The following is a 25,869-nucleotide window of genomic DNA, read 5'->3' as shown; positions in this document are numbered from 1 at the left end:
AAGACCCCCTGCCCTTCCGTCATTAACTATAGAAGATTTGCACTACAATAATCCCTGTTAGGCTCTCTTTGGAGAGCAAGTATTTTGCTTTGCCAACTGTAATTATTTATACTATATGATCTTGTGGTTATATGCCTGATGGTTGCTTTATGGGAAAGCTTAAGCTCAGCACAGGAGGCATTTATTAGTTATGGTGATAAGCCAATCGATAATGAGAGACCTGATTGGTACACTAGGAAAAAATATTTCTGATGCCATAGGGCTGATGTGTTTACTATGAAAAGTTATGATAAACTCAGTAGGCCCGATTATATTGATTGTGAAAAAAATATTTTAAAGTCAATAGTCATTTAACAGTAGATTGTTATTTCTCTTTATTAAAGCCTACAGTTTGGTATTTTGTTACATTAAATGTCACAGATAATCTTTGTAAGGAAGGCTTGTGGTGTTACCATCTCTGACACAACCTAGGGGAAGAACATATGTGCTGTAATAATTCCTGTCTGTATCTCATTTTAGTAGTCTGGTAGGATTTTGTAATTAAAAAAGAGTCATTACATAACACCCACATATATAAATGCACATTGAACCGTCTTCTGTGCCATTGAACTGTTTGAGTGTCATGAATTCTTTACTTCCATCGAGGCCACTATGCTGCTTGGGGTAATGGGTCAGTACACATTAATTATGGACTCTCTTGTCATGTGAATGATGCATATTCTGATCACATGTACTTCCATCTGAAAATGAGTATGGTTTATTTATTTATTTATGTGCGAGTTTATACCGCGCTTGAATCAACTCCCTAGGGAGTATCTCTGCGCCCAAGAAACATAGCAAACACAGTTAGAGAGGGGACCGGATGGAACTAGTTTTGGAATAGGAAGGTTTTGAGTTTCTTCCTGAACATCAGGTGTTCTGAACACTGTCTGAGATCTAGAGGGAGCTTATTCCATAGCGATGGGCCGGCCACGGAAAGAGCTCTACCTCCGTGCCTTGCCTTCCTTGCGCGGGGCACAACTAATAGGGATTGGTTGCTTGACCTAAAGGAACGTGAAGGGGTGTAGGCTATAAATTTATTTTTCAGGTATGCAGGACCTAGTCCGTTTAAGCTTTTGTGGATTAGACAACAGGTCTTAAACTTCGTCCTCTGCCGGACTGATAGCCAATGCAGTCTGTCTAAAAGAGGCTTAGATGCAGACCGGGGGGGGCGTTTAAGACCAAGCGGGCAGCAGTATTTTGCACCACTTGGAGTTTTGCCAATACTCCCTCATTTACGGATAGTAACAGGCCGTTACAGTAATCAATGCGGCTAAGAACCAGAGCCTGCACCAGCGTTTTCCTGACGGAATCTGGGAGAATAGGGAATATTTTCCGTAGCATACTGATTACGTGGAAGCATGATCCCACGACGTAGTTGCTGTGTTGTTTTAACGAGAGTTCCTGATCTAATCGGATTCCTAAGTTCTTTACAATTTGTTTGGGTTCGGGGACTGGACCCAGATCATGTGGCCACCAATCTGGGGTCCAGAGAATCTTAGCCTCCCCGAACAGCATAACTTCGGTCTTGCTCACGTTACACTGCAAACAGTTAGATGACATCCACTGTGCCACAGCTCTCATGCCTTGTGAGAAGGAATCCTTTACCTTGGTGGTCATAGATTTAAAGGGGAAAAGGAGCTGTGTGTCGTCCGCGTAGGATACAGGGACGAATCCATATGCTCGCATAATTCCAGCCAGGGGTGCCACATAGACGTTAAAAAGGGTTGGGCTCAGACAGGAGCCCTGTGGTACCCCTTTGGAGATCTCCACCTCCGCCGAGCGGTAGGCACCCATGGTGACAGTTTGGGTGCGGTTGGATAGGAAGCTTCTTAGCCATGTCAGGGCTTTGTCTTTTAGACCGATGTTTTCCATTCGGCTAGTCAAGATGTTGTGTGACACCGTATCAAACGCCGCCGACAGGTCCAACAGCACCATGATGACAGAAAGGCCCCTATCTTGATACATGTGCAGGTCGTCCATGACTGATATCAGGGCCGACTCCGTACTATGTTTAGGCCTAAAGCCGGATTGTGAATGATCCAGTCCTCCTGTTTGTTCGATGTACATGGATAGATGGTGATCCACATGTTTTTCAAGGAGTTTTCCCAGGAATGGAAGCAGGGATATAGGCCTAAGATTGGACAGATCTGTCCAGGGGATTGTTGTATTTTTCCTAATTGGTCTGACCAGAGCCCTTTTCCACCCTCTGGGGACCACACCGGTATTCAGGGAAAGATTCACCAATGTCTGAATCGCAGGCCCTAATTCGGAAGCAATCATAGGCATGATTCTTGCTGGGATGGTGTCATCTGGGCAACCACTCTTGATTTGGGATATGATAGATGTTACCTCCTCAAAAGTGATAGCGGGAAATATGACCAGGGGGTGTGTGGTGGAGATCGGATATTCCTTGCTTAGTGGAGGAGAGTTGTTTCCACCGAAGGACAGGTTTGCGCTAGTGATTTTTTCATAGATGTTATCTATTTTTTTAGTAAAAAACTGTGAGATATCGTCACACAGTTGCTGAGATGCACACTCTGAGCTCTCGCAGGCCACTGGTTTGACAAAAGATTGTAAGATTTGGTATAATACCCTTGGAGTACTTCCCGCAGCTTCAATTTGGGATGCAATATGAGTTTTGCGAGCCCTACGAATGGCTTTGTGGTATATGGAGAGGGATTCCCAGAAGCGACTTTTGTCATCATTCTGGTGGGACGATCTCCATTTCTTCTCAAGTTTCCTGGCCGTTCTTTTTAGGGATCTTAAATGTTCTGAAAACCAGACTTCTTGTTTGTGTGCCGGACGCGGTTTGAACAGTTTAAGGGGGGCAATATCATTCACAGCGGTCACCAGCGCACCTTCAAATTTAGTTAGGGCCTCCTCAATGTCCTCTGTGGGCCTAGGGGAAGGTTCAACAAATCTATTTTTAAAAGAATTTTGGGTGATTTTATGCCATTGTCTACGTTTGCTTGGCAAGGCTATAACGCTTGAGGAGGGAGTGCAAAGGTAGGGGGTATAAAATTCTATAATAAAATGATCTGTCCATTTTACTTGCGTTGGAGGGAGACATTTGATTTCTGCTAGATTGGACAAGATTAGACCCAGAGTGTGTCCTGCCTGATGTGTAGGACCACTGTTGGCTTGTTTTAGGCCCAGTAGAGACAAATCTGTCAGCAGGGTTTGTGCTTCGGTACACTCTTTTAGTTCGCTATGGATGTTGAAATCTCCCACGAGCAAAAAATTGCTTTCTTTACTTACGTGGGGAGCTAGAGCTTCTAATAGTGTGGTGGAAAAATTGGCACAGGGTCCCGGAGGGTGATAGACCACTGCTCCTTTTTGACTGCATTTGGGTGAGGTGCTAGTTTTAAAGATTAGCAGTTCCAGTTCTGGGGTGCATAGTTCATCTAGGATGGAAATATTTATTTCTTGTTTGTGGACTATTGCAATCCCGCCCCCTATTTTAATAGGGCGGTCTAGTCTGACCATTTTGTATCCTATTGGGATTCCTAGGGTTATGGCCGGGACCGAGTGGGGTTTCAGCCATGTTTCCGTCAGGAAACATAGGTCGGGTTCTGTTGATGAAATTAGATCCCATACTTCGGTGGAGTGTTTAGATAATGACCGAATATTACATAAGAGGTTCTTATTCCTAGGTGATGCATTAGTACCCACCCTTTCAGCAATAGTGGGGCTGTTCTCAACAAGGTGGCTTGACTTAATAATCACACATCGTGACTCAACTGCAGGGTATGCATTAATTTTGTCCTCCAATGCCGTATGGAACTGGGATTTGCAGTGCCGGCATGGGAAGGGCCCCTCCAAGCTGGTGTAAAACCCCATGGTGCATGAGTCTGGTAATGTGCAGCGTAGGGCCGAGAGAGTCTGAGGGGAGTATGAGATGCGAGAAACGGACCGGCAATCTGCATTGGTCGGATTTGGTGCCATTGCCCCTGGCCCCGTCCAGTCGCGGATGGGCGCAGACGGGCTGGTCTTTGGCTCGTCTTAGGCGCGTCCTGAGGCGCTCCGCTGCGCGCAACCGCTGCGCGTTTGACCGACGAGGGGGCTAAATAGCCCTGTGGTCAAATGATCTAGAGCGCTAACCGCTCGACTTGCAGAAAGTGTCTGGCTCTTCCTGTCCCGCCCTCCGCTCTAAGGTATTGGCTACCGAGTCGGACCGGGGCGGGCAGGCTGGAATACCGAGCTCAGACCGTAACAATACAATTGGGGCCCTTAGCAGCGCCGGGAAATATCGTAGGTATGTGAGGTTAGTTTAAAATTAGTAATTCAGTTTAAACTTTGTGGCAAACATACAGTGCGTACATTTTTAAAATTCGTATTTCAATTTTAAAATCACAAGGTGAATGCGTTGCGTTACAAGTGACAGGTTAAAACAATTCTCATGCCGAGCTTCCGCTCTGAGGGTGCTTACTGATGTCAAGCGGGGTCGGGAGACACTGCCACCGTCGTCCCTTACCGCAGTGTGCTCGTACCGCCTCGCTGCCTAAATAGCCCTGTGGTCAAATGATCTAGAGCGCTAACCGCTCGACTTGCAGAAAGTGTCTGGCTCTTCCTGTCCCGCCCTCCGCTCTACGGTATTGGCTACCGAGTCGGACCGGGGCGGGCAGGCTGGAATACCGAGCTCAGACCGTAACAATACAATTGGGGCCCTTAGCAGCGCCGGGAAATATCGTAGGTATGTGAGGTTAGTTTAAAATTAGTAATTCAGTTTAAACTTTGTGGCAAACATACAGTGCGTAAATTTTTAAAATTCGTATTTCAATTTTAAAATCACAAGGTGAATGCGTTGCGTTACAAGTGACAGGTTAAAACAATTCTCATGCCGAGCTTCCGCTCTGAGGGTGCTTACTGATGTCAAGCGGGGTCGGGAGACACTGCCACCGTCGTCCCTTACCGCCACTTACGGTTCAGTGTCAGGGCTGGTTGGCCAGTCCTTTCGATTGTAATTTTCTTCTTTTATAGGTCCTCCTTTATTCTTTGCTTTTCTTCTGTTTATTTGACTGTTTCTTAAGAGTATAATATAACTCTCCATGCAGTGCTAATGGGTCACTTGATTGCCACTAATTTCATCTGCAGTGCTCGGCATCCCACCAGGACACCTTATGGAATGTTGTTGTCCCTAGTGTTGCATTGGGTCACCATTCCAAGAGGATCAGCATGTTGGTTCTAAATGCGGTGGCCAAGCTAGAACTTGAAAACAACAATATACTATTTAAAATATCTCTGCAAGACGGGCACTTGCTGCTATTCTATGCAAATGCCTGCTGTGTTTAAATGGGAGCATATTTTCATTTTCCACTTGTATTCTTTTACTTATCTTGCATATGTTGTTTGGTTTGTATGTGTTTTATTGTGGTTGTGTCAGAGGGTGTATGCAAGAATAAGTCAGCAGATGTTGAATGGATGCATGAGTGAAAAGATGAGTGATACAGTGCATGTATGATGACCTGTTGAGCGGGTAAACCCATCAGTGACACAACAGGCACTTTAATTCATACGCCAGACCTATTGGAATTGCCAGTGCTTGTTGCCTTATTTTTCTACTTTGCATACTGTGAATGTTCACTAAGATGCTCATGTTGATATCAGTGTTTAATCAAATATTAACATTAGAATAGCATTGTCTTCATGACTAAAATTCTTTGTCTCTTACTTCAAAACCTCAATTTGTTAAAAATAATATGTCTCTATTATCTTTTTTCTTTTGTTGTTTTCAGATGGCTAAAAGGAGGGTGGTCTTCATCGTGATATTGCTGCTTTGCTGTTTGGGCTTCTTAATGTTTGCAGTTCAACTGAACTTCGTAAAAGTTTGCTTTTCCTGTAACAATGGGAGAGCTATGTTCATATTTAATTTTGGAGCTGATAATGGAACTTTTCTGCTGTTACCAGATGCAAGGTGTCAACAGAAGCCTCCATTCTTGGTGATCCTTGTGGCAGCAAGACCCAAAGATGTAAAAGCTCGAACAGCAATCCGTCGCACTTGGGGAAAAGATCAGACTATTGGAAACAAAAGGATTGCAGTATTTTTCCTTGTTGGAACAATGGCGGAAGGGGAAAGAAAAGCAGAGGCAGATATTGCTGCTGAAAGCTTGGTCTACAGAGATATCATCCAGAAGAATTTCACTGACACCTACTTCAATCTTACATTAAAGACTGTGATGGGTCTTGAGTGGGTGGACCACTTTTGCCCACAAACAACGTTTGTGATGAAGACTGACACAGACATGTTTGTCAATGTCTTTTACCTGACTGAATTGCTAGTGAAAAAGAACAGAACTACAACATTTTTCACTGGTTACCTGAAACTTCATGAATTACCAATACGGAGTAGGATTAGCAAGTGGTATATCAGCGAGGAGGAATATCCAGACAAACTATATCCACCATTTTGCTCTGGCACCGGGTACATTCTTTCTACTGATGTTGCCCACAGTGTTTTGACTATTTCGGAAAGTGTTCCTTTTTTTAAACTGGAAGATGTCTTTGTAGGGATGTGCCTTCAACAGCTCAACATAAAGCCTGAGCCTCTTCACAGTGAAGAGACATTTTTCCCTGATAAGATTGAATTCTCGATTTGCAGATTTAGAAAAATTGTAACTTGTCACCACATCCGACCTAGTGAGTTGCTGATATACTGGAATGCGTTGAACAGAACCACAGAAGAAAAGTGCTGACATTCAAATTGGACCATCTGTTAGCCAAAAATAAGACTATATTACACATTTCAAATATGTGGTAAATCAAGTTTCTTTACAGTACTGTATTTCTAATGCTTATATTTAAAATCCTTGAAGGAAAGCTTGCAATACCCATTACAGTGCATGAAATAATCTATTTAAGCTTCTCTTTAGGTCAAGACAAATGAATGGATGCATGAGAGGTCCATGTTAAAGGTATCGTAAGCTTCATTAATGTAATTTAGGCTTAATGCCTGCTGTTGAGGACTATAATGGTTGTTAAAGGCCCTGCACCCGAGTTATAGGACAGAGCAGCAGGGAAGAGCCTATAACGAGGGAGAGGGTCTTAATGACCGGTATAGCCTGAGGCAGAAGGGCTCTAAGGCTATTAGACGATTCCACCCACTAAAGGTAGAATGTTCTAATTTAAAAATGGAGAAACAAACAAAAACTGGAATGTTGAAGCAGAAGGCTTATACTAGCTATTACAAGTCCAGAGCTACTTTGTCTTCAATGGAGCTCTCAACATTCTAATATTGTAATTCAGGTTAAAGTTATGCATAACATGGGTTTTATTTTAACATCTATTGTGTGACAGTAATTTGCAAATGTGCATTTTAAAAGTAAACAAAAAAGAAGTCAAGGAAGGCATAAACTTGAGAAATGGTCCATTTCATTTACTAACTTTAAACAATTCTGAATGATTGATGATGCTGGAAGTTGAATTATCCTTTGCATTAAATCTAAGAAAATCCCACAGCCAGTATAAACACTTAGGTATCTTGTTAATGATGTTTATATGCTGATGATATTTTTTTGTTTTGTTGTAAATGTATCCTTTGTGCCAGGTGTGCATTTATGTGGATGCATTCTGCAATGCGACAACCACAATTAATCCTTTAAGATCAAACTTAAATCCAAGAAATTCATTGTGTTCTGATATGCTAAGCATACTGCATCAAAATAATTACGAATAATGGGTTTAACACTCAGCAACATTTTACAAGTTCCCAAGTAGTTCACAGTTATGACTTACACAAAAATAATGCTCCAAATTGTGGCAAAATAACGAGAAATTTCATACGGTCATGTAAATTATTTCCTTGACTAAGTTCTATAACAACTGAGTACTTCATGACTAACAGTGTGCTCCTGTAGTAATGCAAAGTTTTAATTTAAGGGTAATGCATAGAGTGATTTATTCCCAGTTACCGCATGCTTTCAAAGAACCATTCCGGTAGAGCTAAAAGAGCCTGTAAGTACATTGTGGTATAATCTGAAATGCAGTTACTTTTCTCCTTCTGCCTTCCAATACTTAACTAACTCTCAAAACACATACAATGCTTTCCACACCATAACCTGAAATGCAGTTTCTTTGCTCCCTCTGCCTTACATCACTTGACTACCTCTCAAAAACATTCACTTCTCTCCACACCATAATCTCCATCCCCCTCTTTCCTTTACCTTATTTGCTCTGACCTACCTTACACATACCTCTGTACGTTACTGGGACTAATTTTCCTAGGCTTTGACTACTTGTGGGGCAGAGCACACCCGATTACAAATGATCCTGTGTTCCAGCTCCTGAAATTCCCTGGTACAGGAAAACTGGGCCAAATCTTAAAATCTGGAAAACCCTTGTCCCTCCCCCTGACTGACCCGTTCCTATGGCAACGGTGGCATGTTATGCTCCCTCTGCCAGGTCAGACAACCCCACTCCCACATGCTGTCCCAATGCAATGGTCAAGATATCGCTAAAATTTAAGCATTCGAAGTCTGCCTCTCACCATTCACCAAATTACAAAAAAGTCCACATAAACGAGCCAGTAGGTCTCCACCGCTGCCCAATCTCTTTGAAATATTTCTTCCTCCAAGTTACTGCTAGCGGAAGAGGTAAGGAAGCTGCCAGACATAGTCAAAGCCTCAAACATTCTAGTTGAGCCTTGCTAAGCTTTGTATACTAAGAAATAATCACAAACTTTTTTCCTCTGATATTGCAGCCATCATTAATTCCCAATAGGTCAATAACCGAATGCTTGAAGACAGCTGCAGTCACTCCAGTCCTGAAGAAACCAATGGCTCATCTGAAAGGGGAAACATCCTTTACCACGCAACTTTTACCACGCAGTGCTTTTACAACGCAGGTTTTACAACGAAAACCATTACAGCGCATTACACTGGGGGGCGCTCTAGGATAGGGAATTGTTTTAATTTACTATCCAACACCTTCCCTACTATCCACGGGGACTGGAGTTGGAATAGTAAATTAAACTATTCACTATCCAGCACCCCTAAGCGCTATGCGTTGTAACAGCATGCGTTGTAAAGACTGTGATGTAAAGGCATGCGTGGTAAAAGCATGCGTTGTAATATCATCCATCCATCTGAAAGCTCTAATTAGTTACAGGCGAATCTCTAACCTCCCGGGCCCTAGTTATATCTTTGAGAGGTAACTTACAACAAAAAAACTGGAGGTTCAGAACCATGAGAACTTATATGAAAGAAGATCTTGTCCTCTTGAAAAACTTCAAGCAGTGTCTTGTTGCTAATTTCAGCATGATATGATAAACCCCATGTATCTTACTTAAAAGGCTAAGGCCCTCATTCTAAGAGCTGCATAACTCCAGAGGTGACAACACCTTATCCAGTGTTTAGTTTATAAAAAAGTCATAAGTGCAGGTGTCCAAAAGGTTTCTTGGCAGGCATTCAGCCACTTATCCCATTGGCACTGCCCTCTTACTTTACTGGTGCTGCCCATTGCTTGAATTGTCAATTCTCAAAATCTCATTTCAGTGAGTAAGCACAGCCAGTGTACCTTCCTTTTTCCGGGTGTGTTTTGGGGATGGAAGGTGAGGTGTTCTTCAAGACAGCTTTGAAAAAATGGGGTCATATAGTGCATTTTATATCCCAATTTCCATGTACATGTTTCTAAAAGCCACAGTGCTGAAAGGGCAGTGTAAAAGGGGTCTCATAAAATAGTCTATGTATTTCGTGGTGCAGATTGGGAGGAGAGTAAATGTTGGGGGACATGAATCAATCCAATCTCCCTTATTATTCATTAAATTACTGCTGCTAACAACTTCCATCCACGACATAATTGCCATTAAATCTTAAAATGGGACTGTTTTACTATTTTTTTGAAAAGGTAATTTATTTATTCTAGAAATGGTTATGTGTGAAATGTTACATTTCACCTATTTTTACTTTGAATATTGAACATTTTATTTGTAAATGATTTATATATATATTGTTGAACCTTGTACATCCTACTCACGTCTGCACTGCTTTCGCCTCCCATCTACACTGAATATGCCCCCTTCTTGCAGGAAAACCACAGAGGAATGGTAAAGAGGTGGCATGATTGCATTGGGGTAGCAAATAGGTTATTAAGCTGCTACTGTACGTTGGCAGAAGTGTCCCTAGTTCTTTGGATGACACCAACTCCAAATAAATAATTTCCCTTGAATGTGGGTCAATCTTTGTCAAATCCGGATTAACTTTGCTAATGCAACATTTTAATGACCTGCATCACAGTTATCCTAAAAGTTAGCTTACAAAATAGAGCAATACTCCATGTTTTCATGGTAACAAGGGAGTACCTAGTCTGCACTGGAGTTGGTGTTACGGGTTGCCCCGAAGACCTACTAGGAGGTGCAAATTATACTCATCTTTGCTAACTACCCTGCCATTTTTCTGCCTTTTCGTATCAACTTAAAACTATATTTTTTCATTTGAGAGCCAGGATAAAGGAGTCAAGGAAATCAGAGCCACAGTGTATTGTAGGAGACAGCATCTCTGGAAAGGGAGAAGCTGTAAGGAGCTACAACTAGAAATAGGTCTGTAATATGGGAAGAGATGTAGTGGTGACATTAGTCACCCTTAGGTAGAAACTCAGGGTCGGTGTGAAATAGACATAGGTGGCATGAGAAGGCATCACCCAAGCAAGACTCAAGATGAAGGTCAGGTTCTGGCTTGGCACTTGACAAAGGGGACTGGCTCACCAAAAAAGAGCCAGCCAGGCTGGCATCCTAGACATAACCCCTTTCCCTCTCTAATGCAGTTTTTTAAATGCTAAACTTGCATTAGTAATAAATCTGCAATTATATTTTTGCTGGGAACCAAGTCTCCCATTGTAGCGCTTGACTCTCGGTGTACGAAGCAGAGTAGCCCAAGGCCTACTTTTGAGAGGCAGTGTGAGCTAATAATCCTAATTTGCTGGCAGCAACAACAGCACTCTATAAATTATTGTCCAGTCAGTGCCTTTTCTTTTAAAAATGAGAAATCACTTTTATTACACACACACATCTAAATACTACACATTAAATTACAAATATATACACTCGGGTAGGTGAAAGTACTCTGATGACACCCTCATTTCACACATTGCTCCTAGTGGGTCCTGAACCCTATAATTACAATACCCCTACCCATACCAGATCCAACAGCACAATATGTGGGGAGTCAGTATATATAACGCAGGCCAACTTGATTTTTCAGGGTGTAACCACATTAATAACAATGACTACATGTTATGGTTTGTCAGTGTAACACCGTTGCAATTAATGGGAACAATATCATTACTTAAAAGCATTTTCTATAAGCGTATACTATGCGAGCTCATCAACAGTATTGTCAATAAAGCATTTTTAAATGGAAAACAAGTGTCGATGTCTTTCTTTGCATTTTACAGGCTGCACAATGCACTATAGAACCAACTACAAGGGGTCCCTGCACCCCAGAACCCAAGAACAAAAGCTCCAGTTCTGTAAGTGTTTGAAATAATTGTAAACCTTTCCTGAGGTCAGGGAATCAATCCCTTGTGCTGCTGCCTTTCTGCAGCCCCCAACACGCTTTGATAAATGACGTTGGTGCCACTTCTCAATTTGATGCACCACAGAAGCTGCATTATGTGCAAATTAGCCTCTTCCAGGGCCTATTTTCATGAATAACTGATGAACGAGTGTGTAATGTACTGTTGGCCTTCGAAGCACTTTTTTGTGCTCTGTTTTCTCTTTTGTTATGGGTACCATGGTCGATCCCACAGGGCCCGCAAGCATTGTTTTCCTTTTTGTTTTTAAGGGTGATGCGAGGAACTTACTCCCAGGCTGCTTGGCCCGCTCCTCGGTACCACTCCCGGCAGGCGCACCTACTTCAGTGGGTGGGACTTCTGCTAGCCCAGACATGGGCATGGGATGTGGGAAAGGCATCGCTCCCAGGGCTCCTACCTCTATGAGAGCAAAAGAAAGAGCAATGTGCTGCCCTGCGCTCTTCCCTTCTTTGTCATGGGGGATGGGGTCCCTATGGTACTGCTAATTGCCTGGGTCTCAGGGGAGAAAAAACTCTCAATGGAGGGGACCTCACTCATGCCTCCTTCGCATTTAAAACAAATCAGTGGATTTGCGTTGATACCCTGGAGCTTGAACTTCCCTGTGAGACTTCCTGGAAGCTTGAGCAGAGAGCCATGCGCTTGTTTTCTATAAACGGGGTAAAACTTGAACCTGTGTATCTCTGTCCCTATAAGGCTAATTGTCCTCATCTTTGGCCTGTTTTCTCTTGGTGTCCAGACCTAGCTTTCTCGAGGTCTTCTGGTCTCTGCAGGGTGCTTTTCCTTGGGAACTGGATTTTCCTGTTTCCTGCGCCAGACCTGTTGTCTGTCAGGTGCTTTTGTTCTACCAGATGGGGCATTGTGTGCAGCCCCTCCTCATACAGCCAGTAGAGCACCCTCAATGCTGCACTCCCCAAGTCCCAGACTCCTAGCTTCTAGAAGGATATCAATGTGTCATTGGTGTCCAGGGCCAGTCCACAGAAGACCTAGGGGAACCAGGGTCCCCCAGCATGTCCATTTCCCATAAGGGGACCAGGGCTATTGGCCCAGGAGAGACTTATCCTAGTGCTGGGGGTCCGGTTGAGTCAAAGCCCTTAATCGGTCTTTGCACAGCATCAGGTTACTCCTCCTTCCAGCTGAACATCGTTTCACCATTGTTGCTCCCAGATAAATGCTCTTCCCAACTGTCCCTTCCTTATGTAAGGGTTTTTAGTGAATGAATGAATGATCATCTTGTAGAGCTTGAACTTTGCCCAAAGGCGTGAAGGCGCTAGATATAGAACCGGCGATCATGAGTGGAAGAGAAGAGGCTTTCAGATGTTAAACTGCAAAGAGCCAAGTTTTTAAAGACTTGCGAAAGGGTAGATGTGACTCTTGACAAGAGATCGTTAGAGGGAGAGTATTCCAGAGTGTAGAGGCTGCGACGGCAAAGGCTCTCTCTCCCCCACCCCCTCTCCACCTAGCCCTCCTAGACCTAGGGACTACCAGACAGTTTTTATTGGCAGACCGCAGCTGTTTGGTTGGGACATACCGTTGGAAGTCTTTTGATTCCTTCAGGACCATAATTATGAACAGCCCTATGGACAATACATAGGGCCTTACACAGAATTCTCTTTTCTAGAGGAAGCCAATGTAATTTGCGAATTGCTGCAGAGACAGAGTGGAATTTAGGAAGATCCGACACGAGTCTTGCTACTGCATTCTGTGCAAGTTGCAGTCTATGGATGGATCCCTTGTTCATGTCCAGGTAGAAATCGTTATAATAGTCCAACCTGGACAGAATCATGGGAACAGCTGCCAGCTTTCGTGAAGAGAGAGAAAGACCCAGAAAAATCTTCCTCAGGATCCTGATAACGCCGAAAGAGGTAGACGCAGTTCTGTTGATCTGGGGGTCGAAAGAGAGGGAATTGTCAACTATAACACCAACATTCTTTGCTGATACAGCAGGGCAAAGGCATGGGCAGAGCATTTCGGGCTGCCAGGAGTGAGACCATATGGATTGTTGACTGCCAAAGACCAGGACCACTGTTTTGTCCCCATGGAGTCGTAGGTAGCTTTCTACCATCCAGGCGACCACTGCCCGCATGCAGCTTTTAAAATGTGCTGCGGATGCCTCAATGCTGTTAGTTATTGACACAATTATTTGTGTGTCATCAGCATAGGACAGAGCCTCCAGCCCAAAATATCTAATTACCTTGGCCGGAGAGACATAAATGTTGAATAAATTTGGACTCAATGAGGAACCCTGTGGAACACCACAGAAAGTGAGAGTGGAATCAGAATAAAATTGGTCCATCTTTACTTTTTGTGACCTATCTGTGAGGAATGAAGACAAAAGCTCCAGAGAAGAGCCCGATACCCCGATTTCTTGAAGACGGATAATCAGCCTTGTTGGCGAGATGGTATCAAAGGCCGCAAACAGGTCCAAAAGTATTAACAGAGAGGAGCTATCAAGCAGATGATGTTGCTCCAGGTAGGTACTTAGTTGGGTATTTAAATGCATCTCCAGAATATTGGCAAGGACCTGTAGCAGCGAGATGGGCCAATAGTTTTTAGGTTCTGAAGTGTCCAGGTTGATTTTCGTTACTAAAGGCTTAACCACCGCTGTTTTCCAGTTGAGTTGAAAATGCCCCGATGAAATGGCCAGATTAAACATGAATGTTAGGTGAGGGACAATCATCTCCCTTCCTAATTTCATTATCTTCGGGGGTGGGGGGGGGAGCAGGGTTCCAAAGGGGACCCGGATGTAATTCCCCCTAAAAGATCATCCGTTTGCTCATGGGACAGGGGAAGAAAGGCAAACATAGTGGCTTCCCTCTCATCTAATTTAGGAGGGTTATACAATTCAGAGATAGTTATTTGAGCTGTGTTAGAAAGCTCTGGTTTAAGATTGTCCAGGGAGGAATAGATTTCTAGGATTTTTGAGTGGAAGTATTTGGCCATCTTGTCACAGAAATCCTGCGAACTGCCATTGTATAGTGAGACAGGAGGTGAAGAGAGAAAATTAATCAAATTAAATAGTTCCCAAGGGTATTTGAGTGATTCTGTCTTTCACGAGTAAAATAATGATTTTTCCTCTTTGATAGCTGTTTTGTATTCCGCTAGCTTCTTTTTGTGATTATCTCTTTCGATCGGGTCAAGTTGTCGCCGCCAGATCCTCTTTTGGTGGCAACATGTTTGTCTAAGTTTCCTCAACTTCTCTGAAAACCAGGGGGCTTTTCTCTGCCTACATAATGTTCTTTAAGAGGGGCGAGAAAGTCAATAGCTGTCACCAGCCAATTAGAATACTCTGTAAATACCAAATTGGCATCAATTTGATTAGTCCAGTAAATGTTGCTAAAGGCCCTGAGGAGATATTCCTTATTGATATGATTTTAGTTACTTTTAAGTACTTTTTTATTTCCCTTATTCAAATTTTTGTGTGATAGTGGAAGCACGAGGGGAAAAGGAACGGAATAATTATCTGACCAGGAAAGTTGAAAAGGCTCCTTTACCGTAAGACGGGATCATTAGAAAATATGCCGTCCAGTATATGTCCTGCCTCATGGTTGAAGATTTGACCAATTGTGATAGAACACAGCATACCAGGGTTTCTATAAAAGTCTGTCAAGCTTTACATAAGGAATTTACCTAATTAAAATTAAAATCTCCCAGTAGCGTCAAATTTTGTTTACCCAGGTATGGTTCTAAGCGATTTGTAAAATCCTGGGTGAAGGAAGATTTAGGCCAAGGAGGAAAATAAGTTAGGACTCCAGCAAGGCTTTCTGTCAAGAGGATTTTTAGTGAGAAAAATATTGCTTGATAGGAGTCAGTAGGGTTTGTTAACGGCTCAATATAACAGGTCTAGGAACCCATAAGTTTGCCTATTCTATCAAATCATGAAAAGGCGTATCTGTGTGGGATTGCATCTACCAATCAGGGCTGCAACAGTTCTTAGCCCAGGTCTCCGTAATGAAAACTCAGTCTGGTCTTTGGGAGGAGACAAAGTCAGAGAAGTCTATTTTTGATCAAGGATCTAGAATTGATTAGATATCCAGAGAAGGAGTTCTCGCGAGGGTTCGGGGGGGGGGAGGGGACTTGTGGGCAAGGGTATGGCTAATTTTAGCGGGGATAGCTGAAAATTACAGGTGGAGCAGGCAAAGAGCTGATCAAGTGAGTCAACTTCCAATTGTACAGTATGGCATTGGGACTTTTCATGACTCTGCAGCTCAAGAACACGATTTTTAGAGTAGGCAAAGTAATTAATAGCATCCCTTGCAAAACAACCAGGGTTTCTGGTGTAAGACTCAGTCCAAGCACGGATGGACGCAGACGGGCTTGCCAGCGGCGGGCCCGCTATGTGTGTCCATTGCGCGTCCGGCCCAGTATGCTCCTAAACAGGCTGAGCCGGAAAACACTGGACCGCTGACCCCACCGAAAGAGAAGCATTGTCACAGGAAGTGAGGTAGGTGACAAAAAGAACCCCCTTCCCTCCGCACAATTGGTGGACAAGAGAAGTAAGCTAGGAGTGCGGGGAAGGATCTTAAGGTCAGCAGAAGACTGGAATAACAACTGTTTAAAGGTTTTAACGTTTTTTTAAATCGGATAAAAATTATTTAAAATGGTGAAACGAACATGAGCAAAGTAAAGTGCAAAGTAAACACAGTAAAAACGTAAGAGAGGTAAAGTGCAAAGTAGGCTCCCAGTAAGAGTTCTTCCGCAACTGAAATCACCGACAGCCTACCGCCGTCTAAGTGTAGGTGGAAAGTTGAATGAGGCAGGCACCTATGGCCTCCTACATAGCATATTGGGACAAACCAAGATGACAACTTCAAATTGGCTGTGGAAAGAGCTCCCTTGAGATCCTCAACTTTGCCCATTGATGACAGCTGCCTGATCCCTCCTACCAAAACATTAAAGGTAAGCGCCTTCTGCGGTGGTTCCAAAGGTTGGCCTTCATCCTTTGTTCTAGAGGATCTGGGCTGTCCCATTCCAGGTGCAACGTGACAAGCTAATTAACAGATGCAGATTTATTTTCTCCCCACCCCTTCCTTTCCCAGAAACTGGGTCAAGCACTGTTAATTGACCTATTGTGTGAGAAGGCCTTAAATACCTTGCTGGACCTTGCAGGCCTAAGTGGACCAAAACTGTACTTTAGTGCAAATGTTCCCTATAATGTGTACACAGTGTAAGCATTACAGCCCTACATTATGAATGGCCACTCATAGGGCCTACCCCAGGTTAGTACCAATCCCTGAAGAGAGCCTTCTGCACCAAGCTACATTTGCGAAGATACCTTGCTGGGCATGACAGTAGTCTGACACATACAGTCTACACATTTGCGCACCTATGTGTGCTCACGGGTTCAACCAGCCTGCTAGTTATACCCTAGCTGTGCAGCAGCAGCCTTATCTTAAAAGGTGTTAGAGCAAACAAATGATGGACAGAATGCTGACAATGCAAACATTCTCCCCGGTCAAAAGATCTGGGTTAAATCCATTGTTCTTTTGCCCACTACGCCACCCCAGTGTGGACCCAGCCATATGCAAATCAATCTTGACCCTGTGACCCATGGGAACAGTCCAAACCGAACTGCCAGGCCAGGTCCTCCCTGGACAGGAAACAAGCATCCTGGGAACGGTTTCAGGGTATGTCACCCTTCTTCAGCCAGGCTAGCTTGAATCCAGTGGCACAGCGATCTAGGGACCCACGTCTCGGCATACCCATCCCACTTAGGGTGAAAAGTGTTACAGCAAACAAATGATGGACGGAATGCTGACAATGCAAACATTCTCCCCCAGGCAAAAGATCTGGGATAAATCCATTGTTCCTTTGCCCACTACGCCACCCCAGTTTAAACCCAGCCATATGCAAGTCAGTCTTGACCCTGTGCCCCATGGGAACAGTCCAGATCGCACTGCCAGGCCAGGTTCTCCCTGGACCGGAAACAAGCATCCTGGGACCGGTTTCAGGGTATGTCACCCTTCTTCAGCCAGGTTAGGTTGAATCCAGTGGCACAGTGAGCAAGGGACCCACGTCTGGGCATACCCATCCCACTTAGGGTGAAAAGTGTTACAGCAAACAAATGATGGACGGAATGCTGACAATGCAAACATTCTCCCCCAGGCAAAAGATCTGGGATAAATCCATTGTTCCTTTGCCCACTACGCCACCCCAGTTTAAACCCAGCCATATGCAAGTCAGTCTTGACCCTGTGCCCCATGGGAACAGTCCAGCCCAAACTGCCAGGCCAGGTCCTCCCTGGACCGGAAACAAGCATCCTGGGACCGGTTTAAGGGTATGTCACTCTTCTTCAGCCAGGCTAGCTTGAATCCAGTGGCACAGTGAGCATGGGACCCACGTCTGGGCATACCCATCCCACTTTGGGCGAAAAGTGTTAGAGCAAGCAAATGATGGACGGAATGTTGACAATGCAAACATTCTCCCCCAGTCAAAAGATCTGGGTTAAATCTATCGTTCTTTTGCCCACTACGCCACCCCAGTTTGGACCCAGGCATATGCAAATCAGTCTTGACCCTGTGCCCCATGGGAAGAGTTCAGACCGTACTGCCAGGCCAGGTCCTCCCTGGACCGGAAACAAGCATCCTGGGACCGGTTTCAGGGTATGTCACCCTTCTTCAGCCAGGTTAGGTTGAATCCAGTGGCACAGTGAGCAAGGGATCCACGTCTGAGCACACCCATCTCACTTAGGGCAAAAAGTGTTACAGCAAACAAATGATGGACGAAATGCTGACAATGCAAACATTCTCCCCCAGGCAAAAGATCTGGGATAAATCCATCGTTCTTTTGCCCATCTACGCCACCCCAGTTTAAACCCAGCCATATGCATATCAGTCTTGACCCTGTGCCCCATTAGAACAGTCCAGCCTGGACTGCCAGGCCAGGTCCTCCCTGGACCGGAAACGAGCATCCTGGGACTGGTTTCAGGGTATTCACCCTTCTTCAGCCAGGCTAGCTTGAATCCAGTGGCACAGTGAGCAAGGGACCCACGTCTGGGCATACCCATCCCAGTTTGAGCGAAAAGTGTTACAACAAACAAATGATGGAATGTTGACAATGCAAACATTCTCCCCCAGTCTAAAGATCTGGGTTTAATCTACCGTTCTTTTGCCCACTACGCCACCCCAGTTTGGACCCAGCCATATGCAAATCAGTCTTGACCCTGTGCCCCATGGGAAGAGTCCAGCCCGAACTGCTAGGCCAGGTCCTCCCTGGACAGGAAACAAGCATCCTGGGACCGGTTTCAGGGTATGTCACCCTTCTTCAGCCAGGTTAGGTTGAATCCAGTGGCACAGTGAGCAAGGATCCCACGTCTGGGCATACCCATCCCACTTAGGGCGAAAAGTGTTACTGCAAACAAATGATGGACGGAATGCTGACAATGTAAACATTCTCCCCCAGTCAAAAGATTTGGGTTAAATCTATTGTCCTTTTGCCCACTACGCCACCCCAGTTTGGACCCAGCCATATGCAAATCAGTCTTGACCCTGTGCCCCATAGGAAGAGTCCAGACCGAACTGCCAGGCCAGGTCCTCCCCGGACCGGAAACAAGCATCCTGGAATTGGTTTCAGGGTATGTCACCCTTCTTCAGCCAGGCTAGCTTGAATCCAGTGGCAAAGTGAGCGGGCATACCCATCCCACTTAGGGCGAAAAGTGTTACAGCAAACAAATGATGGACGGAATGCTGATAATGCAAACACTATCCCCCAGTCAAAAGATCTGGGTTAAATCCATTGTTCTTTTGCCCACTATGCCACCCCAGTTTGGACCCAGCCATATGCAAATCAGTCTTGACCCTATGCCCCATGGGAACAGTCCAGACAGAACTGCCAGGCCAGGTCCTCCCTGGACCGGAAACAAGCATCCTGGGACCGGTTTCAGGGTATGTCACCCTTCTTCAGCCAGGCAGCTTAAATCCAGTGGCACAGTGAGCAAGGGACCCACGTCTGGGCATACCCATCCCACTTAGGGCGAAAAGTGTTACAGCAAACATATGATGGATGGAATGCTGACAATGCAAACACTATCTCCCAGTCAAAAGATCTGGGTTAAATCCATTGTTCTTTTGCCCACTATGCCACCCCAGTTTGGACCCAGCCATATGCAAATCAGTCTTGACCCTATGCCCCATAGGAACAGTCCAGACCGAACTGCCAGGCCAGGTCCTCCCCGGACCGGAAACAAGCATCCTGGAATTGGTTTCAGGGTATGTCACCCTTCTTCAGCCAGGCTAGCTTGAATCCAGTGGCAAAGTGAGCGGGCATACCCATCCCACTTAGGGCGAAAAGTGTTACAGCAAACAAATGATGGACGGAATGCTGATAATTCAAACACTATCCCCCAGTCAAAAGATCTGGGTTAAATCCATTGTTCTTTTGCCCACTATGCCACCCCAGTTTGGACCCAGCCATATGCAAATCAGTCTTGACCCTATGCCCCATGGGAACAGTCCAGACCGAACTGCCAGGCCAGGTCCTCCCTGGACCGGAAACAAGCATCCTGGGACCGGTTTCAGGGTATGTCACCCTTCTTCAGCCAGGCTAGCTTAAATCCAGTGGCACAGTGAGCAAGGGACCCACGTCTGGGCATACCCATCCCACTTAGGGCGAAAAGTGTTACAGCAAACATATGATGGATGGAATGCTGACAATGCAAACACTATCTCCCAGTCAAAAGATCTGGGTTAAATCCATTGTTCTTTTGCCCACTATGCCACCCCAGTTTGGACCCAGCCATATGCAAATCAGTCTTGACCCTATGCCCCATGGGAACAGTCCAGACCGAACTGCCAGGCCAGGTCCTCCCTGGACCGGAAACATATCACCGTACAAGTCAGAGGCCACCGAAGTCATCTGCGGCGTCCCCCAAGGATCCTCTCTGAGCCCCACCCTCTTCAACGTCTACATGAGCCCCCTCGCGGCCATCGTACGCAAACACAACCTCAGCATAATCTCCTACGCCGACGACACCCAGCTGATCCTCTCCCTGACCAACGACCCCGCCGCCGCCAGAGCCAACCTGCACGAAGGGATGAAAGAGGTAGCCGAGTGGATGACGACCAGCCGCCTGAAACTGAACTCGGACAAGACGGAGGTCCTCATCCTGGGCTCCTCACCCTCCGCCTGGGACGACTCCTGGTGGCCTCCCGCCCTGGGCACCGCACCCAAACCGACAGACCATGCACGCAACCTGGGCGTCATCCTGGACTCCTCCCTCTCCATGACCAGGCAAGTCAACAACGTCTCCTCGGCGTGCTTCAACATCCTACGCATGCTACGGAAGATCTTCTGGTGGATCCCCACCGAGACCAGGAAGACCGTCACCCAGGCCCTCGTCACCAGCCGACTGGACTACGGCAACGCCCTCTACGCCGGTACCACCGCCAAGCTCCAGAAGAGACTCCAGCGGATCCAGAACGCCTCAGCCAGACTCATCCTCGACATCCCACGAACCAGCCACATCTCCGGACATCTGAGAGACCTTCACTGGCTCCCCGTCAACAAAAGAATCACCTTCCGCCTCCTCACCCACGCACACAAAGCCCTACACGACCAAGGCCCGAGCTACCTCAACAGCCGAGTCAACTTCTACGCTCCCAAACGCCACCTCCGATCAGCCAACCACGCCCTCGCCGCCGTCCCCCGCATCCGAAGAACGACTACAGGAGGAAGGTCCTTCTCCTACCTGGCCGCCAAGACCTGGAACTCCCTCCCGACCGACCTGCGCCTGACCCAAGACCACCTCTCCTTCAGGAAGAAGCTGAAGACCTGGCTGTTCGAGCAGTAGCGGCACCCCCCCCCCCCCCCCCCCAGCGCCTTGAGACCCTACGGGTATGTAGCGCACTTTATAAGTGTCACTGATTGATTGATTGATTGATCCTGGGACCGGCTTCACGGTATGTCATCCTTCTTCAGCCAGGCTAGCTTGAACCCAGTGGACACTGGTTATTAGCACACTGAATGTATTGTAAGTGAGATTCAGGTAGTGAGACTCGCTCACAGTAAAAGTCCAAAAAACAGGCAGTCAATTGTGTAATAGTCTGGTGACCTTAAGTGGGGGGGAACCCATTTGCTACAGATGTTTTGTGTCATTGATTTATTATGTAATCAATGTATTTATTTAACACAGTGTGTAATTTAGGTCCTGAAATGTAGCTATTGCTGGAATGGAGCAAAACAAAACTTCCAGAATGTTTAACCAAGAAATCTGGGTTCAAATCTGTTGATTCCCTGCTTGACCTAATTGTATCGTCCTCGTCAAAATAATTAATTCACTGTGTCTCATTACACTAGGTTGTCACATCTGAGAGCACAGCGATGTATTTTAGTTCTGAATCTGCTCTGTACAAAACCTCCCTTGTATATGGAGTGATAGACTATACTGTCTCTCTTTCTATAACCCTATTCGCTATATATTAGCGGCACATGACAAGTGACTTGTCTCTTCATGCCATGAGTGGAGCGGGGCTTCATGAATGTGTCGTAAGTTCATATTTGGAAACATTCACTCAATCCAGTGACAAGCACTTAAGTTTCAGGTGGTCAGATCAAACCAAAGGCAGGGTGGGGCTACTGCTTAAGCAGGGCAGTGTGCAAGTGTTTGATGAGCAGTAAGCATCCTGGCACTCACTCCCAGAGACAGCACATCCTATAATTTCTCTCTTTTTGTCTCTTTCTTATCCTACTTGGGAGGCATGAAGATTCTCTCACTCTACATTACCTGGGAGTTGTAGCTGTAATACTGTCTCTCCCTATATATTTCTTTGTCGGCCTCGCTCTGTATGTTGTGCTTTCGCTCCTGCTTGATGGCACCTGAGTTGTAGCACTTCCATTTCTTTACTGTACCTCGGAGATGTGATTTTGCCAGTGATAGATGCATTTTCTCCCTCTCAAATCTTTGTGGGCTATTTACTAAGGTGTTGTGTGTGGCGCAAAGCAAACCAATGTAAACGTCTACGGTCCCTGCTTGATACTGAGAAGTGACATGCAAGCGCTTGTGCAGCCATTAGCAAATTCCCACCTTTGAGTTTTAAATTTGATGGCATCTTCTCTCCTGCTCTCCTCTTCCCTCCCCCATCCTACTGGTCCCCTCCGGTGAGCTCTTCTCTCCCTCCCCGGCAGAGCACTGCAGTCTCCTTGTACCTGTCCATGCAGGTAACACGCCACATTAATCATTCCTGACCCCACTGTAGAGGTGAGGAACCTCCGGCAAAGTCCCTCACCTTGTATCGCTGTAGCAGCCTGCGGAGCACACACAAGTGCAGTTACATGCCTGGCTCCCGAGCGATCCATGCGCCTTTATTTATCCCCTCGGGACCGAGCCTGGCCCCTTGGGTGGGTGTCAATACAAAGTATCGTAGTGGCCTGCTGGCTCACTACATCCCTCGTAACCTTTACGACAATAAACTAAAAATATCAAACAGAAATATAAAATAAAACATCATGAAATGAAACACACAGTTTTGCATATCTCTGCAAGTAGGATGTTCTTTTTCAGTGCTTCTCCCTCAGCAGACAACATCTCTCAGCCTTTGTTTCAGTCTTGGATTTTGTCTCAGACCGTGGGAATGACCACACTGAGGTACGGGAACCTCCTTCTTGGATGAAAGTTTCTCAAGAATCGTCATCGCATCCTGACCAGCCGCCGGCTCATGACTCCACTCACAGTTGTTGTCTTCTTCGCCGCTGATCTCGAACTCTCTGTTCTCCATGCTCTGATTCACTATTGTTTTATCCGGCCACAAGATTCCACATAACTCCATCACACTCATTGCTTTCTTGAACCATGTAGCATTTCGCGATACCACCAGTCCACCTCTCCGGGCCGTGACCATGGTTTCTTTAAGTCCGACTACCTCCCATATTTCTCTTTCGAAAGGAGTCCTGCATTTCCAACCAGGATGTTGGTCTTTGATCACTACTTTGTCTCCAAGTCATATATTACTCCTTGGAATTTCTTTTTTTGTTCGCCCACTAATTGTTTGCCTTTCTCTTGCTCTGCACTGCTTCCTTGTTGAGAATCTCAGGTACCCACTCTGAACTTGCCGGCACCAAGTCCCTTACCGGTGTCTTCATAATGAATTCACTTGGAGCATATCCTGTAGTGGAATGGGGCGTTTGTCTATACTCTCCCAGAAAGTGTTGCAGGCACACATCCAAATCCACTCCTCGATCCACACCTATTCTCAATGCGTTGTTCAATGTCCTCCTAAATCTTTCCACTTCCCCCTTTGTCTGGGGTCACGGGGGAGTGACTTTTTTTGTGTCAGATGTTGAGATGATGTACATATTCCTTGAATTCAAGTCCTTGAAACGGTGGCCCAATATCAGTTTTCACCTCATCCGGCAATCCCAACATAGCAAAGATCTTTTCTAGAGCAGGCCTGACACATTTATTATCCTTTTTGTATACTTTTTTTATTTACTGAACAATGCTCATAGTACAAAGTCACAATGATCTATGAGCAAATATCATACCAAAAGATAACACTGTGGTGGTCAGCAACATCAATATACCAGTATATCGTCAAGATGAACAGTTGCCAGGTTACTCTTCCTGCCCCCCCACCCTCCTCCCTGTACTTTCGCCAAGGCCTGACATATTTAAAGGCAGTGGATCGGATGAGTTCCACTGCTGGGAATTCGGTGGTGCTGTCAATCATCACCAGTGTTAACCGTCCATCTGGAAAGCTCGCAAAATCAATATTTACCTTTGACCAGGGCTTGTCACAAGGCTCCTCAGTGATGATTGGGGTTACTGCTGACTCGGCTCCCGTGATTGCGCAGGAGTGGCATCCCTGCACGGTTTCTTCCACTGTCCTATCCATGCCCGGAAACCATACTTTTGAGCATAGTGGTGCCTTGGTCTTAGCTAGACCCTGATGTCCTTAATGAGTCAGTTCAGTACGTCTCAACAGACTCTGGCAATGCAATGTGATGCCCCCTAAGAATGGAGTCCTTCCGAGCTCTTGCTTAGTTCGTCGCAGCATCTCCAAATACTCGTTCGGACTTTGTGCTTCTCATCAATGACCTCGCTTACCCCCTTCAAGAAATCCTTCCACCGATAAGCCTTTAGAGCCTTTCTCCCCCTTCTAATGCAGTTGTCTTCTTGAGTCGTTTCCATCAGCTCTGCTATAGACAGTGCATGGGGACAGGCACTCTCAGTGATGAGCTGTATGAAATCTTCAATCCATTCATCAGTTTCTTTCTGCAGCTTTGGATCCTCGGTCAAAGGGTGTTGTGAGAGATAATCGTCTGGATTGTTTACTCCTGACCAATAAGCAATGTCAAAGTTGTATTGCTGCAGGTGTACCGCCCGTCTTTCAATTTGTGGTGGTCCATTCCTTGCAGATCCACTGAACAATGGCACTAGGAGTTTGTGATTAGTGATCATGTGAAACTTGTGTCCACACAGATAGATATGAAAATGCTGACATGCCCACCTGATTGCGAGGGCCTCCCTTTTGATTTGGGCATACCGGGTTTCCACCACCATCAGTGCCCGGCTGGCGTAAGCCAGCATTTTGCTGTAAGAGGACGGCACCCAGCCCCACTGGGCTCTTTGATTGATCAATGCCATCTACAATCCCATGTGGTGCACTGGCCTTTCTACTGCAGGATTTTGTGCTTTAAGCAGTTCTGTGTGTCTCTGCTGAATGTGAGTTGACTGTCTGGATCTAGGAGGTGAGAGGAGCTGTGAGACGTCGTGACCCAGGGAGAGGTTGAGATGGCACCAGGCTGCCCTGCATCTGGAGAGTAGGGGGAGGAGAAGTCCGGGAGGTGAAAAGGCCTGGGCTGGTGCTATAGACCAATTGACCCAACTCCTGCTGAGTGATTAAAGATCCAGACCCCAGTATCAAAGGGAAAAAGGTGACACTGGGAGTGAGACACTCAGAACTGATTTAGGCAGGGGTCAGGGACCCCTGAGCACAAAGAACTTCAAAGACATGAAGGGTATAACTAATAGAACTGAAACCCCTAGAATTTGGTGTAGTTTTGAATGGTGCAATGGACAGGTTGAGTCTGCAAAGTCTTTGACCTCTTTCGTGGTCCAGAAGAACCTCTGCCAAGGAAGAAGTTGCTGAAGAGACTGCTGGATAGGACTGACCCTTGCTTCGTGATCTGGGGCTGGCCTGCAGTTTGTAGCTTTTACTAAGGAAGAGACTGAAGGGACATTGCAGTAGGTAGTGTCCCCTCCTTCTTGAACAGGACTGTGCTGTGTCCTGAACCCCAAGGGCCTGAGGTGAGCTGGCTCCCTGTTTGGAAACACAGGAACATAAAAGTTTCCAGAGAAGTCCCAAGCAATGC

The 25,869-nt window shown here is 45.7% G+C and overlaps 1 protein-coding gene across 1 annotated transcript in view; it reads left to right on the top strand.

Moving 5' to 3' along the window:
- The window catches only part of LOC144772472 (beta-1,3-galactosyltransferase 5-like), an 85,748-nt gene extending 74,361 nt beyond the window's left edge, over positions 1-11,387 (top strand). Inside the window, exon 2 of the mRNA XM_078656821.1 lies at positions 5,778-11,387. Coding sequence (XP_078512947.1) covers positions 5,778-6,734 — 957 coding nt within the window. The 3' untranslated portion in view covers positions 6,735-11,387. The remainder of the gene's footprint in view (positions 1-5,777) is intronic.
- The last annotated feature ends 14,482 nt before the right edge of the window (positions 11,388-25,869 follow it).

Source organism: Lissotriton helveticus, chromosome 8 (genome assembly GCF_964261635.1).
Source record: "Lissotriton helveticus chromosome 8, aLisHel1.1, whole genome shotgun sequence".
Classification (NCBI taxonomy): Eukaryota; Metazoa; Chordata; class Amphibia; order Caudata; family Salamandridae; genus Lissotriton; species Lissotriton helveticus.
The sequence above is the reverse complement of the archived record's forward strand: the minus strand, read 5'-3'. Positions and strand labels throughout refer to the sequence as shown.